Source organism: Nelumbo lutea, chromosome 7 (genome assembly GCF_056320005.1).
Source record: "Nelumbo lutea isolate HS-2025 chromosome 7, American lotus-T2T, whole genome shotgun sequence".
Lineage (NCBI taxonomy): Eukaryota > Viridiplantae > Streptophyta > Magnoliopsida > Proteales > Nelumbonaceae > Nelumbo > Nelumbo lutea.
This window is the reverse complement of record NC_142690.1, coordinates 4331352-4348703: the sequence shown is the minus strand read 5'-3', so window position 1 is coordinate 4348703 and position 17352 is coordinate 4331352. Positions and strand designations below refer to the sequence as shown.

The following is a 17352-nucleotide window of genomic DNA, read 5'->3' as shown; positions in this document are numbered from 1 at the left end:
ACGGAGATGTAAACTGCAGCCATTTGCACGATTTTAAAATTACAGCTTTCCATACATTTCGGATCTCCTGCCCACGCCTTCCCACAATGAATCACCCCCTGAATTGAGAATATCTATTCTTATATAATACTATAATTTGCCACGTGGTAAAGAAAAATCTCCATTATTAAATGTACTTTAAAGAAATTGACGGCTTTCATGGGCTCCGGAAACCGGATCCAGTTTTGGAGGGTACTTCAGTAAAAAAAATCCTAGATGACGTCAGACTGATCGGATTTCGAAAATCACTATGGTAATCTTGTAATTAAAGAGAAAGATTGAGCACTTTTGATAAATGGTGTTAATATATATACTTGATGGAGGGACGAGATTGGTGGCTTCCGCAGTTTTGCTGCTTCTCATTGAGTAGATTCGGACTTCGGAGAAAAGAGAAAAAAGAGAAGTACTTGCTTTCGCTCCATTTCTCGTCTATCTTTGGTCTTCACTCTCTATCATCTCTTACTGCCTGCGACACAGCAAAGAGGCCGTAACAGCGAGAACAGCAACATCGGCAGCGACTAGCTTTCTCTTTTTTATATTAAAAGCTTGAGACTGCGTTTTCCTTGATTTTGGTGCTTCCGAAGAGATAGAGAGATCGATATCTCTCTTTTCTTTCGCCTTCTTTTCCTTTTTCCTGTTTCTTCCAATCTGCTTTTCTGTTTCGGGAATTACAGAAAAAAAAAACACTCCCCGCTCTGGTGAGAGGAGATCTGAGATTTCTGTTGTCGCTCTACTAGTTGCTGATTCCGTCGCTTTATCTCAATTGATGTATAACACTGTAAATAGGATTTGTGGGGCTGTGTCAATGGCAAAGAGGCGGAAATGGGGAGGATTTTATGTTGAAGTTGGAGCAGTTGGTTTCGGTAGTTATTCCCGTTAGTTGCTTGCTCTGGTGTTGGATCCGTCTGAAGCAGCCGAAATCTGAATTTGTTGAAGTTTTCTTTTCGAGTTTCGCGGTTGTTGTTGATGGAAAAATGAAGAATAAATAAAGAAGCGGGAGTGGTGTTGGAATTGGAATTTCAATTGTTGGTGCTGCTTTTTTTCTTTACTGATCTAGGGTTTTGCTGTTGCTTCTCTTTCGCTTTTTTAGTTTCTACTTAGAAGATTTTGATTCGATCTGCTCGAGACTTAAAAAGGTAGAAAGGACTGGTTGGACTGAGCTGTGTGTGTGGAGATTCCGAAATTTCTACCCAGCGGTGGAAGATGATGTTTGGTGGCTCTCAAGCATTACCAAAGGACATGAATCTTTTGTTTCCTTCGAGCTTCAAATATCCAGAAGAACTGCAGTCTAAGAGCAGAGAGGCCATGGATTCAGATCTCCATCTTCAACAGCAACAGCAGCTGAGCTCAGGTCTTATGCGGTATCGCTCTGCACCAAGCTCATTCTTTGCGAATTTCATCGACGGTAGTGGCAGTGGCGTCGAAGAAGGATGTGAAGGTTTCCTCCATCATCGACCTTCAAGCCCGGAGGCAGAAAGCATGTTTGCGAGATTCATGTCTTCTGGAAGAGGAGGAGGCGGTGGCAGTGGTGGTGAACCTGCTCTTCCTGATCCCCGGGAGATCGGGGAGAGACCTTCAGCAGTAGCTCCTTCCAGCGCAGCTGTTAACCAGAGGAATTCTCAGTTCATGGCGCCAATGGAACGTGAGGGCGAGGTTGTTTCGCAGCAGAATGGGTATCCCTCTGATTCTCAGATGATGTACCAGTCTCAGACCCCGCCACCTGTGCCTAATCACAGTTCAGCCCCCACTGCGCCCACTGTGGACAACTCGTATAGGGCTGTGAATTCTATGACGATTGATCGCCCTCCGCAGGTTAAGTCAGATGGCGGTCCTTCCAATCTTATCAGGCATAGCAGCTCCCCTGCTGGGCTTTTTGCCAACTTAACTGTCGAAAACGGTATGGTTCTTCGCTCCTTATTTCTATCTCCTCTGACTATGCTTTGAAAGTTCCAGGGCATTTTTACTGTGTGACAACAAAATAACAGATTAATAAAGCTTTTTTTTTTTTTTTTTCTTAGAATGCCTCGCATTATCAAGGTCTGGTTTGCGTTCTGCAAAAATTTTCTTATCTGAATTAATCACCCATTATTTTCTGTTAAACTAATTATTTGCTGAATTCGAGTAAAGTTGAACAGAAAGAAATTGAGTTATATACGGAAAACCTTTAAAATATTTATTTGCTTAATTTCTAAGTATCTTAGAAATTGAGTTATATACAGAAAGCCTTTATTTTCTTTTAATTTCTGCATTAATTAAGTTATAGCTCTGATAATTTCCCTTCTGAACTTTGAAAGAATTATTTGAGAACAAGTGCTAAAAACTTCTAACAAAAAGCAGGCTTTGCTGTAATGAGGGGCATGGGGAATTTCCGAGCCGGGAATGGATGTAATGGAGAAACAGCTCCAGCGACTGGTAGGTTGAAGTGTCAGATAAGCTTCTCATCCGGGACCCATTCTTCCTCGGGGCCAATGCCTCAGATTGCTGAGGAGGGTATTGGGGGAAGTAGCTCTGATGATGGTAGCTTTGGAAACAGTAATGCTGGCAACCGAGGTTACATCCCAGGCTTTCCAATTGGTTCTTGGGACGACTCTGCACTTGTTTCTGAGAATTTAACGGGACTAAAAAGACTCAGAGATATCAATGGTGGCAATCAGGTAGTGTTTGCAGATTGGGTTCTTTTCTGCTTCTGTTGCATTTAGTCATCTGGTTTTGTTAACTGATCAGTGATAATGTTGTCCATTAGAATGGAGAAGCTGTCCACCGCCCTCCAATGCTGGCCCACCATTTTAGTTTGCCAAAAACTTCAACCGAGATGGCTGCCCTAGAAAAGTTTCTGCAATTCCAAGACTCTGTTCCTTGTAAAGTCAGAGCCAAAAGGGGCTGTGCGACTCATCCAAGAAGCATAGCAGAGAGGGTAAAGCTTTCCTGCATCTGAAAATTGTTTTTGTTTCCCTTTTTTGGGATTTACAATATGAATGAAGCAATGATCTTTCGTTTTAATTAAATCTATAAATATTCTTCCTTTCGTTCAGAATCAATTAATTACATCTGGGAACGCTCTAATCCATGACCTGTGGACTGAATTATTTTCAGGTAAGAAGAACCCGAATTAGTGAAAGAATGAGAAAACTACAAGAGCTGGTCCCTAACATGGACAAGGTATGTATTTATTTAATATCTTAAAAAAACTTTTCTTCAAATATTTTCCGCAGAGACTAAAGATATATTTTTGCTTCTTGGCAGCAAACTAATACAGCTGATATGTTAGACCTGTCAGTTGAATACATTAAAGATCTCCAGAAACAGGTCAAGGTAATAAAGGATGAAAGTAGCACGATACCCACACAGACCCTTCATGTAATTTCATCTTTCCTTGACAAATTTATCTTTTTTTTCTCTTGCAGACACTCACTGATAAACGGGCAAACTGTACCTGTTTTTCCAAGCAGAAGCCGTACACGAACCCCACAGTGTGACTTGCTTGTATACAGAAAAGAAACAAATGGGAAAATATATCAATGCAAAGCCGACTTGTGTTTTTGAGCACTGAAGAACCAAACAACAAAATGAGAGGTTTTCGATGTGGTTGTGGAGCAGAAAAGCTGCCAGAATCTTCACTTCAAGACCAGATCCAGTAGGTTAACAAAGCGCCGTAAAAAGAGGGAGAAAAAAATATAAAAAATGTATAGTATATGCTCATCTTATACCTTGTATGTAAAATTACCAGTCTAGTTGAAGAATGAAGATATCTACCACTCAAAAATTTCTTCTGCTCTCATAATTCAGTTGAGAGAGAGAGAGAGAGAGGAACTTAAATCTCCCAATCTAAATAATGGAATGCTTTCTTTATATTTTTTCGATAAGCCATGGACTTCAGATGTTGAAATAGTTAGTTGTTCTTTCTAGTATCTTTGATTTCTTCCCAATTTCCTATCAATGCGGAATGCTGTGGGTGAAATGTTAGATAGGTTTGCTTGTTTCCCATTTAGACTTCTGATCCCGAGGCGAGCTTTTCTTGTCTAATTTTTTGTAATTTCCAAGATGGGTAGCTTTTTTCTTTTCCGGTATCTTTGTCTATATGTTAATGAACATTGCAACAGTTTTAATATGTCGGAGTTGGTTCAAAGTTCAACCAACTGCTCAGCCTTGGTATTTCTCTTTCTGTACTCCATCAAGGGCCCACGGCCCACCCCCGCTTGGTCCCAAATTTCCCGATGCCAATCCCTTTAGAAAAGGACATAGCTCCTCCCTTCCCTCCCTTTTTTATCTCTAGAATGTGAGGTCGACCTTACATGAGCTCCACCACCAAGTCCTTGCTCTTTTTATGTTACCCTCTCTTACGAGTTGCAAACCTTTGGGCCCAACACCAAACCTTGAGCAAGTAAGTGGATTTCATGAAATAACTCCTTGGGCATCTCTACCTGGGCCTGGGGTAATCTAATGAAATTATCTGGAGGAAAGTTATCAAAATCAAGGGCGTGGCCCATCCAAGATATGCCGTCTCTTTGGATACTTTGGCTCAACGGATGCGAATGCTACGTTCAATGAATCTTCAGCATGGTAATGGTAATGTTGGGTATCCGGCTGACATGGACCCAGATGGATGATCAAAAGGGGCCCCTTCTGATGGTTGCTCTGGCTTTGGAAAGCCAATCACCTCTTCAGAGTTCAGATTGTAAACGAGGGTTGGACTGGCACTGGCTAGTTGAGAGCCATCCAGACAAGTCTACATCCTTCTGGAATCTTTTACATGTTAACCCTACCAAGTACCATCCTCTAATGGCGAAGAGGATTTCAACCTGGAATAAGAACATAACCAATCCAAAGATTTGTCATCAATGATCATCCGCCCTCATGACACACTCACTAGGGCTGTTCATAAAAAGACCCAACCCGATCAAACCGATTAACCTGGACCAATCCAATCTGAATCGGCCGGGTCTTCTTCAGCATCGATCGGTTACGGGTTGTAAAAAATCATAAAACGATGGTTTGGGTCGGTTTCGATTTTCATATGTGAAAACCAAAATCGACTCGAACCGAACCAACTTAGTAGTGAGTAGTTAGTTCCTAATTATTATTTACAACCTAACTTAATTTCTAGTCTTCTAGTTAGGAATGACATTAATGGCAAGTATTGTAAAACAACTAGGTAGGAATTTTTTTTTGAAAAAGTTTAAAGAAAAGAATCAAATGATCCTAGTTTTTATGGTCTTTTATGCCAAATAGGCAACCAATTACAATTAGAATTATGTGTCATTTTTTACTTAGATTAAAAGGTTTCTTGAAATATACAAAATTTCATCTTCTTTTTCTAATATAGCTTGACTTTCTATTTTCTTGATAATTTCCATTACAAATTTCCATCTTCTTTTTCTAATATAGTTTGACTTTCTATTTTCTTGATAATTTCCATTTTAACTTGGTCCGCCCTCTACCAATTTCAGTCTTCTTTCTCTAATAGAATTAGGTGTCATTTTTTACATCAAATTCCAGTCTTCTTTCTCCAATCTACCAATTTATTACCATAGTTGAACTTAGAGCCGAAATCGACTCAAATCGACCCAACCCAACTCAAATCGACCAGGTCGATTTTACTTAACACATGGTCGATTTCAATTTCAATTTCAGATAATCTGATTAGGTCAGATCAGTTAAAAAAATCTCAATAAATCGACCCAACTCGACCCATGAATAACCTAACACACACACAGAAGGTAGGACGTATAAAGAAAGGACCTAGTCGACCCGAACTGACCAGGAAACCTTTCCCATATAAAGACATATATGTAATTTATACAAACTACAAAGTAACAGTTGATGAGAATTGGATTTATGAATGATGATGTAGTTATGCGGTATAACCATTAAAAAAAGACGAAAACGAAGGGCATTTTGGGAAGTAATTGGTTTATTTAACATGGATGATAGGTGGGGCCGTGAGTCGTGAGGGACAGCTGGATCCAACTCACGAGTCACAGTCCTATTGGGTGCTACGATTGTGAATGCCATGTCATTGCTGATGTCATCATTCTTCCAATCTCTCTTCAAATGCTTTTTTTTTCTGATGAAAGTCGAAATGCTTTCTGGGCCTGTTGGGAGGGCACAATCCCTTATTGCTCTCATCAAAAGAGAGAGAGAGAGAGAGAGAGTCTGTTATTTCACAGTCACAGTCTCACAGATATAAAAGATGGATTGGATTGGGACGCATCTTTGATCCACAGACTGGGATAAAAAGCATCAAACCAAAAGGTAGGTGGAGAGAGAGAGAGGTTTGCGGTGGGGGTGGTACATCCCCCAAAGCATGCAAAGTTAATTCACTGAAAACCTAACACCCTTTCGTCTTATTGCAAGCAGGATTTGTCACCATCATGTGGGGGTCCAATGGATCGGGTTGCAATAATCCAACCCGAATCCGTTAAGCTGAATAGCTATAAGCCTATATATATATATATATATTTTTTTTTTTTTTTCTTTCTTTCTATCTTTTTTTTTTCTAAGAAGAAAAGGGACACCTCTGAATCCAACCTTCAACTTTTTAGAATTAATAGAACTTTGGAGACAGATTGGGAGGCAAGTTTGTGAGGAAAAAAGGCTGTTTAGACCCTTTTTCTTTATTTTTTCTTTGTGAAAGCAAGTTTTGAAGCTTAATTAACTATTTTGCTTTTTTAAGACTCCACATCAACAAAACATGGTGGGTGGGAGACCATTCTTTTCTATGAGAATATAACTTTACAAGAGAAAAAAAAAAAGAAAAGAACAATAGATATAATCAATCTTAAATTAAGTAGATAGAGTATCTATTAAATATATATCTCTTCAATTAAGCATTTAAGATTTGATTTATTCTGCTCTGTTAACATCAACCATCACCTCCTCATCTTACTGTTATTTGCTCTTATGCAATGTTAGGGATAAAGCAATAACAAACATTGGTTCCAATTCTTTAATCTGTATAAATTCTATTCCTCAGAATATCTCTGTCTGAATTAAACTATGGGTAAATTTTTTCTGGTTTTAATAATTTATATATTTTAATTCATATATAAGCCTTTTTTAGAACAAACTTTTGAGTCATTATCCTTGTAAGTTGTAACATAGAGCAATCCCTCAAACTCTTAAATTTTCTTATTTTTTCTTAAACCATTCCTATATTTCCTTAATCAAAATTTGTTTCCTAAACTAGAGTTAGGCTCCTTAGATTTCACCTAATAAATCACATCAGACATTATTGCGATCTCAATAATTCTCAAGTTATTACTATACTTGTCACAGTACCCTAACAGGAACATTGAATTTTGGTCTATATTACACTGAGCATGGACTGAAGTGACTCAAAACTAACCAAAATTTATTGAATTTTGACTTGTTAAAGAAAATTAGGTTGAATAATGTTATCAAACCTCACTACACACATTGATAGTGAAACAGTGTTGAAAATGTATTTTCTCTCTTTCTTTCTTCTTCCTGATTCTTTATATAGGGAACATTTAGCATTCAAATTTCTAAGGACAATTGAAATAGTCACTTCACATAAAACTATCTGGGGCTTATTATTTGTATGAATAAAAAATCAATAATATATAATTGACTTATCTATTAAAATTAAAGAAACAAAAAACAAAACAAGACATTTGCTATTCACAATCGATTCACTTTCCTTTTATTAAGAAACCTGTAATCGCTCCAAGTAAAACATGGTCATCTTTTGACACAAGCCCGTGCATCGTAGGGGCTTTTCTAGTAAATCCTAATTAACATTTATAGGTTTCATGCACTATAAAATTTTATGTCACTCCTTTATATTAAAAACATATTATCCTTCCTTGTATTTCTTCTCTGTATTCAGCTACATTTTCTTGAATCAGTAACCCAAATTTTCCTTTTTCCTTTTTTTCTCTAGTTTTGCTAATATGGGTATGCAGTATGCCATTTGTTTAAGTTTGAAAACTATAGAAGTAGGGGTGTCAATTGGACTAAATTTACTCTAATCTGATCCAGTCCAATATGAGTCCATTACGGATGGACCAAGTCTAGTCTAATCCAATGAATGCTCGGACCATTTTGGACTGGTCCAGTCTAATGTCTGAACTGTTCAATCTTTTCAAATTGGCTTTAATGTAGATTGGTTCTAACCCAAACTTAGTCTATTTGACACTTGTATTCTTATCTTTTATCAACGAACTAGATATTGGTTCAGTCTGACGCAATCTAATATAAATCTCTTACGGATGGACGAGATCTAATCCAATATCCAATAAATACTTTGGGCCATTAAGTCTGGACTGATTCAATTCACTATGTCTTACTGCTCTGTTCAATTTCAATCAGTCCAAATTGATTTTGATTTGAACTGGGTGCAACCTAAAATCGGTCCATTCCCTAATTATAAGTAATTGAAAAAAAATAAGGCTTTTTAGTTTTTGTTTCTCATTTTTCTGATTTGATTTTACTCATGTTGCATCAACAACTTATCGTTTGGTAATTTTGGTTAAGTAGCACGTGCCTTCTCAATAAAGGTGGTTTGCAAGTAGGGCTGTGGGAGTCATGAATTCAAAACCATGAAAGGGATGGTTTTGACAATTAGGTCCATTTGGTTCACTTTAGAACTGGAATCAGAATTAAAATCTCTTGGAACCAGAGTCAGAATTGTCTATTTCCATATTTTGTTTGGTTCAAATAGGAATTGAAATGAAAATTGGAATCAGATGGAATGATATATAATTCCCAAGGGGAAGGGAATGATTATTCCCTCAAATGGGAAAAAGCCTTTCTACCAGAAATGGGAATAGGATTCCAATTCCACCCAACCAAACATTTGGAAATTGAATGGCCTATTTCGATTCCAATTTTAGACCCTTATTAGTAACGTTTCCGACCATGTGCTGTGGGAGTGGGAGGTCATTAACTCATTGAGTAGTCCATACCTATGAAAGGGAGGCTTCGTTAGGGCTGCAAATCGGGCTGTCTGATATGAAAATTTTCAACCACATCAAGCTTGGATTAGGGTTTGGGGCACAAGCCGACCCAAGTTGCACTACTATGCTTCGCTGACTGGCACGGTTGTACCAAAAAGAGTCAAAAGTCTCCCTTTATCGTACTCTAGATTCCTGGTGGATGCATCGATCCAAAATCTTGAATAGTGATCGGATTGCTTAATGAATTGAAACAGACAAATAAGAGAAAAAAGGATAGAAAGGAAATGGGTCCATTTGTTTGAAGCCAGAGTTCTGATTGAAATGGATCAAAATATATGGTCAAGTTCTGGATCTTCTCCTCAGACTCTAGTGTTGAATCATGGTAGCTATCGGAGGTACAATTTTGGGTGATATAGGTTGTCTTTTTGTGTAAGAAGATATTTTATTTTCCTCCTGCTTTGCCTAATGAGGAGTTAGGTCGGCTGCATATGACAAAGAAGGAAATCCTTGCTGATCTTGCCTTTGAATTCAGTTTATACTGAAAGACTACAATCAAAGTCTTAGCTCTGAACTTCATAAATGCGATAGCTGTAATACACGCTATGTTATGAGCATATATAGTTTATGGGATTAGTTGAATTTGGTAGTTATTTTATCTTTTATAAGTTGTGGGATCAATCATGTTGCTCCACCCCAACCATAAAATGAATATAGTTTATAACCTCTCTCTCCTATCAAGTTCGGATAATCCATTCTCATGCATTTTATGATTGGTATGGAGCGTTGCACATCCCGTAATACAGCCATCACATTCAGCTAATCTGGATTGGGTGACAGTGATGGCCTTAGCTTTAAAAGTAATTGATCATTTATATTTAAATTCAAACTACCTTTTTGAGTGTTTCTTTTTCACTAATTAGTATGATGATGGTAGTGTATATTCCACTGAAATAAGTCTTAATACTGTGATGATGACAGATTATAGGAAGATTAATTAGAGATTAATGGGTGTTATCATATCTTGTTTCTTTCATGAAGTATATGGAAAAGAATCTTGATGGCCATCCAAGTTTACATTGACACCCCACAATGCGTGCCCCACGGGCGCTTCACATGCATGCACCTTATCGTGCATTGAGAATATCTCCCGTATTTTGAGAGATATTTCCAATGTACGGTTGAGATGTGCTGTAGGGCGCCCATGAGGTGCCAATGTGAATTCAGCTGATCCAGACTTCTATGAAAAAGAAAGATTAGTACAACAGATGTATTGGGGTGGCTCTATAAGCAGCGCTAGATCAACTATCAACACAGGGTGCCAACAATGCACCAATTAGCCATTGCAACCATACATTAGGAACATCTCCTCATGAATGACAAGGGAGATGTTCCCTATGTGCGGCTGCAGTGGCCTATTGAGAGTGTTTTGTTAGTAGCAGATCCCTACCCCGCTGAAACCAAGTGTAGGTCCAACCTGCTTTGCACCATCTAACTGGAGAGAATGAGGACATTTAGCGCTAACAGTGAAAGCATACAATGAGAGCAAGAGGAAGAAGAATAACACTGCTTGATAGCTGATTGACCGCCCAGTTATGTCTCAAGGCTTGAGCTCTACTTGCCAATTGTCTTGCCATTTACATACCAGTAGGGCTCTTCGTGAAACCGATCAAACAAACCAATTTGACCCAACTTGAATCGAGTTGGTTGGTTTTCAATTATTTTTGGTTGATTTCATTTTGGTCAATGTAAATTGGCCAAAATTCACTGAATTCAACAATATATATATACTATTTTTTATATTTAATTTTTTTTTTATATAAGAAAGTATGAAAACACTTTCTACAATGATATACAATAAATTGTTTTCATAATACTACTTCTGAGTTGTCTTTTAAACCATCGATATATGATTTTTATCTATTTTTTTGTAAAAGATTTTATTTATTGAAGATATATTGAAAAACTACTTCTGAGTTGTCTTTTAAACCAACTGATAAAACTGATGAACTGACTCAAACCGATTCTTTACAATAGGGTCGATTTTCACTAGTGGTCAATCAATTTTGAGTGACCAATTTTCTAATCCGACCATCCCATAAAGCAAAATATAGATTTGGGGTTATCAATTTTCATGGACGACTAGATGTTGGTAACTTGAGTAGCTGAAAAGGCGAAGAAAAAGATCTTACGATCAAGCCTAGGATTCCTAATAACACAGTACATGGCCCCCATTTGCGTTATCTCAGTGTCCTGTCATGTTTAATGAGGTCTCTTTTCAGTATTACCTTGGTTTGGTCCCGCTTGACTACACAAGAACAACTTTGGGTGTGGAGATTTTCATTTTCTATTTGTAATACATTGGTGTATATCGTATGATACATAATTTTAATCCCTGATACCTAAAATAGAAGGAAGTTAAAAGGGTTTAGACCCTTTGTAAACATTGATTTCATGTATGACTTGGGGATTTAAACCCTTCAAATAAGAGTAGTGTTGTGGACCTCTTTCCCTTGGATCAGGTCATCCAGGATGATTGATGTACTTAGTCAGTTCAGAATTTTAGCTTTTTTAATTTAAGGGTTGAATTTTTACGAAAGAAACATTCATAATCATTTAAGTCTTATCCTTATCTCAATTATATGGGGCCAGCTACACGAATCCTATTTCATCCATTTGTTTTGTTCAATGCTTTATCATGATCACAAAAAAACATATCAGTATCCATAACCATCATGGTTCTTGTGCCAACTGCCAAACTGACACAACTCTTACTCTCTTCTATTGTTTCAGTTTGAGGGTAGGGATGGAAATTTTCTCTATCCTCATCGGGTACTTGAATTCCCTGACCCTATGAGGTCAGTTATGGAGATGGGGATGAGAATTGATAGTGATACCCAACCAGGGATGGGGAAGTAAGATAATAGAGGGGAGTTGTGTTAGTTTAATATGGGTTACTGCTTTTTGGCTCATTACTTGTCTGAAAATCAAAGAAGCAGAAATGACTTCATAGAAAAATGGGGCATAAGCATGATTTTTAAAACTGACCCAGAGACTGAATCGGTCAGGGGTCCGGTTATTGGGTCAAATCCGTTCTGACAAAAAAATAAAAAAATATAAAACAGTCAAAACCATTTGAACGATTAACCGCCCGAGTCAGCAGTTTGCTAATCAAAATCAATGATTTTTGAAGAAAATCCAGATTTGAAGAAAACTGAAACCTGTCACCTGACCGGTTTCCGATTTTTCCGGTCTGACCATCCGGACAGGTCCGGTCCGGTTTTAAAAACCATAGGCATAAGTCGCATTCCTGAACAAAAGCTTTATGTCGACTTTTGAGTAGAAGGCTCTTGCTCCTACACTCAATTATGACATGAGCTAGCAAACACGTGAAATGTTAGCCTTCAGTTTTCCTTTGGAAACGAAATTAGATTTTGTTTGTAGATGGATGAAATTTGCTTCAATTCTTTAAAATTTGATTGGGAGGTTGAATAGTTTTTGCATCTGAGTGACGGCTCAACAGTTTGACCGTTTGTATTAGGCAGATTAGACCATGATATGTCAATTCATGTAATATATCAATTAAATAATGTATAATTTATTTTGCATGTGAGATATGTATATTAATGGTTTATATTAGGTTTAACTTATATTTTATATTTAGTTTTTAAAAATAATAGAAAATTGAGGCCAAAAGTGGATTTTTTGGGGCAAAAAATAGCAAGGCCTTGGAAAGCTTAGATCTCAATATCACCACAATTGAATAACTAAGTGTAAAAAGTTATGGCTTTTCAAATATAATAATATTTATATCAAAATATATTTAAAATATTTTTAAATTTAAAAAATCCCTTATTTTAAATAAATTTATTTTCTAAAAACTTTTAATTTAAAAATTTTGAAGATTTTGGTTCTCCATGAGGAATCCATTTATACAAGGGATCGGGGATGGAGGGTCATTTTTATCCTTGATGAAGATCAGAATTAGGGATGAAATTTGTTTCAAAATCAGGGTCAGGGATCCTTACCTCATTGTCATTCCTACTTGAGGGTTCACACTGGGATTATTGAGTGAATAAAGCAATTGATTAACACAAATAGCATTAAATGCTACTATATATGAAAGCATTTCCACCAAGTTTTGCTAATGTTTGTATAAAAAACACATGAATTTTCTATTTTCAGCTTTCCCGTTTATCAATACTTGTTTATATGCTTTTCTATCACATATTTTATATGTATAAAAAATTGACATGTGACAAAGTATATTATAAATTTAAAAATTTTGCAAAATAAATTCTATGCAAGTTAGGGTTTTACTATGATTCTAGAAAGACATGATATTGGAAAAAAAAAACTTATAACTAATCAACCGGAATCATAAAAATGGTAACAAATTAGGTGTATTCTCAGCCAAATTCACAGGAGATGGATTGATTAATCAAAGCCTTTCAAGTATCATGTCTTTCTGGCATCATAAATCTTTCTTGCAAATTATAAAACATGCGGCAAGAGCACTGAAATTTTTCATTTTCTTACAACTGGAAATATTTTTCAGCTGTGAAAGAATAAACAAAATAGAGGGAATTCCGTCCAAAATTTGAATTTATCAACCAAAATAATTCATTCCTTGGAGGTTTATTCTTCAGAAAACCAGTAAAATTTCAATAACATTTAAAACCATTGCTGTTAAAGTGGAAGAGATAAGACCGAGAAGAGGATGTCCGAATTCCTTTCTGAGTTTAGAACCGATCTTGTGTTGGGTTAGAAATGCTGCCTGACTTACCCACCCAAAAGGCATCTGGCTTTGTTGTGACTTGTTTGTGTAGCTTCTATAACTAATTATGCTTTATTGCTTTTTGTCTCATTTGTTGTTGTCTGTCAATAAAAGAAGCAGAAAAGACTTCACAGAAAAATGGGGCATATAAGTCGCATTCCTGAACAAAAGGTTGCTTCAATTTTCTAAAAACTGAATCATTTGTTGTTGTTTGTGTAGCTCTGTCTCCTCTCCTCAATTATGACATAAGCCAGCAAGCACGTGATATAGTTATACAATTTTCCTTTCAGAAACTAAACTAGATTTTGTTTTTTAAATGGATAAAGGTTGCTTCAATTTTCTAAAAACTGAATCATTTTTGCATCTGAGTCATGGATCAATAGTTTGACCGTGCATCAAGCAAATTAGACCATGACATGTCAATTCTTGTAATATTTATATTAGGTTTAATTTATATTTTTATTTCAGCTTAAAAAAATAATTGAAAATTGAGGCCGAAAGCAGGTTTTTTTGACAAAAATAACAGGGCTTTGGAAAACTTAGATATCAAAAGATTATAAAAAAAAAAAAATCACTCCAATTGAACGGATTATAACCCATGACCCGATGACCGGATCAATGATTCAACTGACCAATTCGAATAATTTTTTACCAAATCAATGTTTTTTGGTCAATTTTTAGGTTTTAGGAAAATGAGACGCCAAACTAGGTGGATTGAAAACATCGGTTTGCTTGGGTTCCTTTTTTGCTTTTAAACGGGCAAGGATGCAACTTTGGATGAAGAATCCAACCATAAATGAAAGAGGAAACTTTGGGCTTAAACCCTTCAGAGGCCCATACTAAAAAATATCTTCAATACCAAAATTTTATTTGTTTTGGTAACTAAAACACGTGAATTTTTCTGTTTTCAGATTTTCCATTTATTTAGAAATTTGTTTATACTTTTTCTATCACGTGTTGTAAATCATAAAATAGACATGAATGTGGCACATGGAAAATAATAAAATTAATGACAAGTGATAAAGTATATATTATAAATTAATAATTGTTACGTGGCAAATTATAGAACATGTGACAAAAACTGATTTTTTTTTTCTTTGTGAAAGCATAAATAAAATAATCCAGATACCAAATAATTTACTCCATGTCTAAGTCAAATTTCAACAACATTTAAAATCGTTCATATTTATATTATATAAAGTAGGGGTGTTCACGGGTCGGGTTGGGTCGGTTTGAGTCATTTTTTTCAACCGACCCAACTAAGTCAGTTTACTCATTGACTAAACCGAAACCTACTGACCCTGAAGCAAAACCAATCCAAACATAAAAGGTCGGTTTATCGGTTTAGTGGGTTTTTATATATATTTTAAACTAAAATATCTCTATCTAAATATCTATTTATGTTTAAGTTTATTTCTTTTTAGTTTTTATTCAAAACCAAAATGTATATTTAAATCAATTAATTTTTTATGCAAAACTGATTTTTTATCAATATATATTTAAATTTATACAAAACTGAGTTAAATATTGTACCATTGTATTATATTTGTATTGGTTTTATGTTTTTAGTTTTTATCATAAATAACCATTTTTTTTAAAGTTCAAACAAAACAGAAATAAAATATATCAACATTTAACATATAGGGTACGGACTAATTAATAATTACTTAAAAATATAGGATCGGTTCGGTTCGGTTTAGCTTCAGTTTTCATAAACCGATCCAAATTATCGATTTATTTTTTCATACAAATCAAAACCGATCAATGATTTTAAAAAACCAACCAACTTGGGTTGAGCCAGGCTGCTTTGGTTGGTTTGATCAGTTTGACATTTAATGTGAACACCCTTAATATAACGTGAATATTTGCCTTGATTTTGGCACACATTATAAATAGTAAACCCAAATACCAAATATCATATTATTAATACTTGTATGTATGCACAGCATGCTATTACACTAGTTGTATAAAAGATTAAAAATGGAGAGGGATGGGACAAAGAAGTGGATCCATGTCCAAATTCGATCCTTTTTTCAACAAATATTACTTGTGACTTGTTTGGAGTTTCTATCAAGTATATTGCTTTTTGGCTCATTACTTGTTTGTACATAAAAGAAGAATAACTGACTACACAGCAAATTGGGGCATAAATCCTATTCCTGAACAAAAGCTTAATGTCGACTTGAAGAGACCAAGTACATGTGGATTAGAATGCATTAAGCACATGTGGATTAGAATGCATTCATCTGAAGAGAAAGCATTCCAATGTTTTAAAGTTGTTTGAAGTTTTTTTGAAATTTCAGTATATATTATGTTAAATTGCATGTTTTATATATAAATATTATAATATGACATTTATAATTCATATTTTATATTATATAATGTATAAATGAAATTTTGTGGACATATTGTATATATGATGTATTAATAGATAAATGCTATAGGCCTGAAATCAGGCCCGGGCTAACTGTTTCAGGGTCATAACCTGGGCTGAGCTGGGACTGGGCCCAGATAGTAGCCCTTATTATAGGTGCAAAGCTCGGGTCAGCTCAAGGCCCAGACTCTAAATGAGCCTAAAGTTGGGTGGGAACTATGTTAGAAACTCATTTGATGGGCTGAGCTACCCATTGCCACCTCCCTGGACCCAGTTCTCACACAAATTTGGTTACTTCATTCCAACATCAATGAATCTTTTCAGCTCAGTTTGGAAAGAGTACAAATGCAAATATGTACAGCGTAAATACATACAAAATAATATAAAATATAATGTTTTGCAGTCTACATATTTGTATTTGTACTCCTTCCCATGGTTTTTAAAAATGAACCGGTCAGGGGTCCGGTTATCAGTTTGAACGGTCTGACTGTTTGACTCGAATGACTGGCCCATTCTGACAAAAAATATAAAAAAATTAGAAAACAGTCAAAACCATTCGAATGGTTAATCAGTCGGTTCAGCGATTTGTTGACCAAAATCAATGGTTTTTGGGGAAAAAAGCGGTTTTGGAGGAAAACGAAACCGGTCAAGTGATCAGTTCCCGGTTTTTCAGTCTGACCATCCAGTCTGGTCCGGTTTTAAAAACAGTGTTCCTTCCGGACTCAACCTTCAATCTTTCTATATGTTCTTGATGCTTATTTGGCCTGATCTAGACCTGTTCATGGGCTGGGCCCAAGCTTGACTTTTGTCAAAATTTAAATGAATCCAGCCTAAAACAGCTGCAAAGCTGATCCCGAAGCCCAGCCCTTGAACAGGTCCTGATCTTGTTGATAAAGAATGCGAGGATTTTTTTTGTAAACATAACATCTATTCAAAAAAAAAAAGATAGGCTTAAGACAAATTCATTGAGGCCCCTAAAATTGATCTTCGTAATCAAATAGCTAGACTGCTAGAGTTGATCATGGACCGGACAAGACTTAACGTAAGCTCAGGCTTGGTCCGATGTATGGGTATGGGTCCAGTCAAGGCCCGGACCAGACACCAAACCAAAGCCAAGTTCAGAAATTTTCAGAGCGAGCTTGCCCAAGAACAATAATCCAGTAATCGCTACAAATAGGTATTGCAAATGAACAAGACTCGGTTTGTTTGTGGTGTCTGTGCAAATGCACAGAAGTACAAATGGGTTG

The 17352-nt window shown here is 36.1% G+C and overlaps 1 protein-coding gene across 1 annotated transcript; it reads left to right on the top strand.

Annotated features, from left to right (window-relative positions):
- The first annotated feature begins 336 nt into the window (after positions 1-336).
- Positions 337-3902, top strand: LOC148844741 (transcription factor bHLH130-like). The gene is made up of 6 exons (XM_088954873.1): positions 337-1936; positions 2377-2693; positions 2783-2953; positions 3133-3198; positions 3283-3351; positions 3444-3902. The coding sequence occupies exons 1-6, from the start codon at positions 1243-1245 to the stop codon at positions 3513-3515; spliced, it is 1389 nt and encodes a 462-aa protein (XP_088810999.1). The 5' UTR covers positions 337-1242; the 3' UTR covers positions 3516-3902.
- The last annotated feature ends 13450 nt before the right edge of the window (positions 3903-17352 follow it).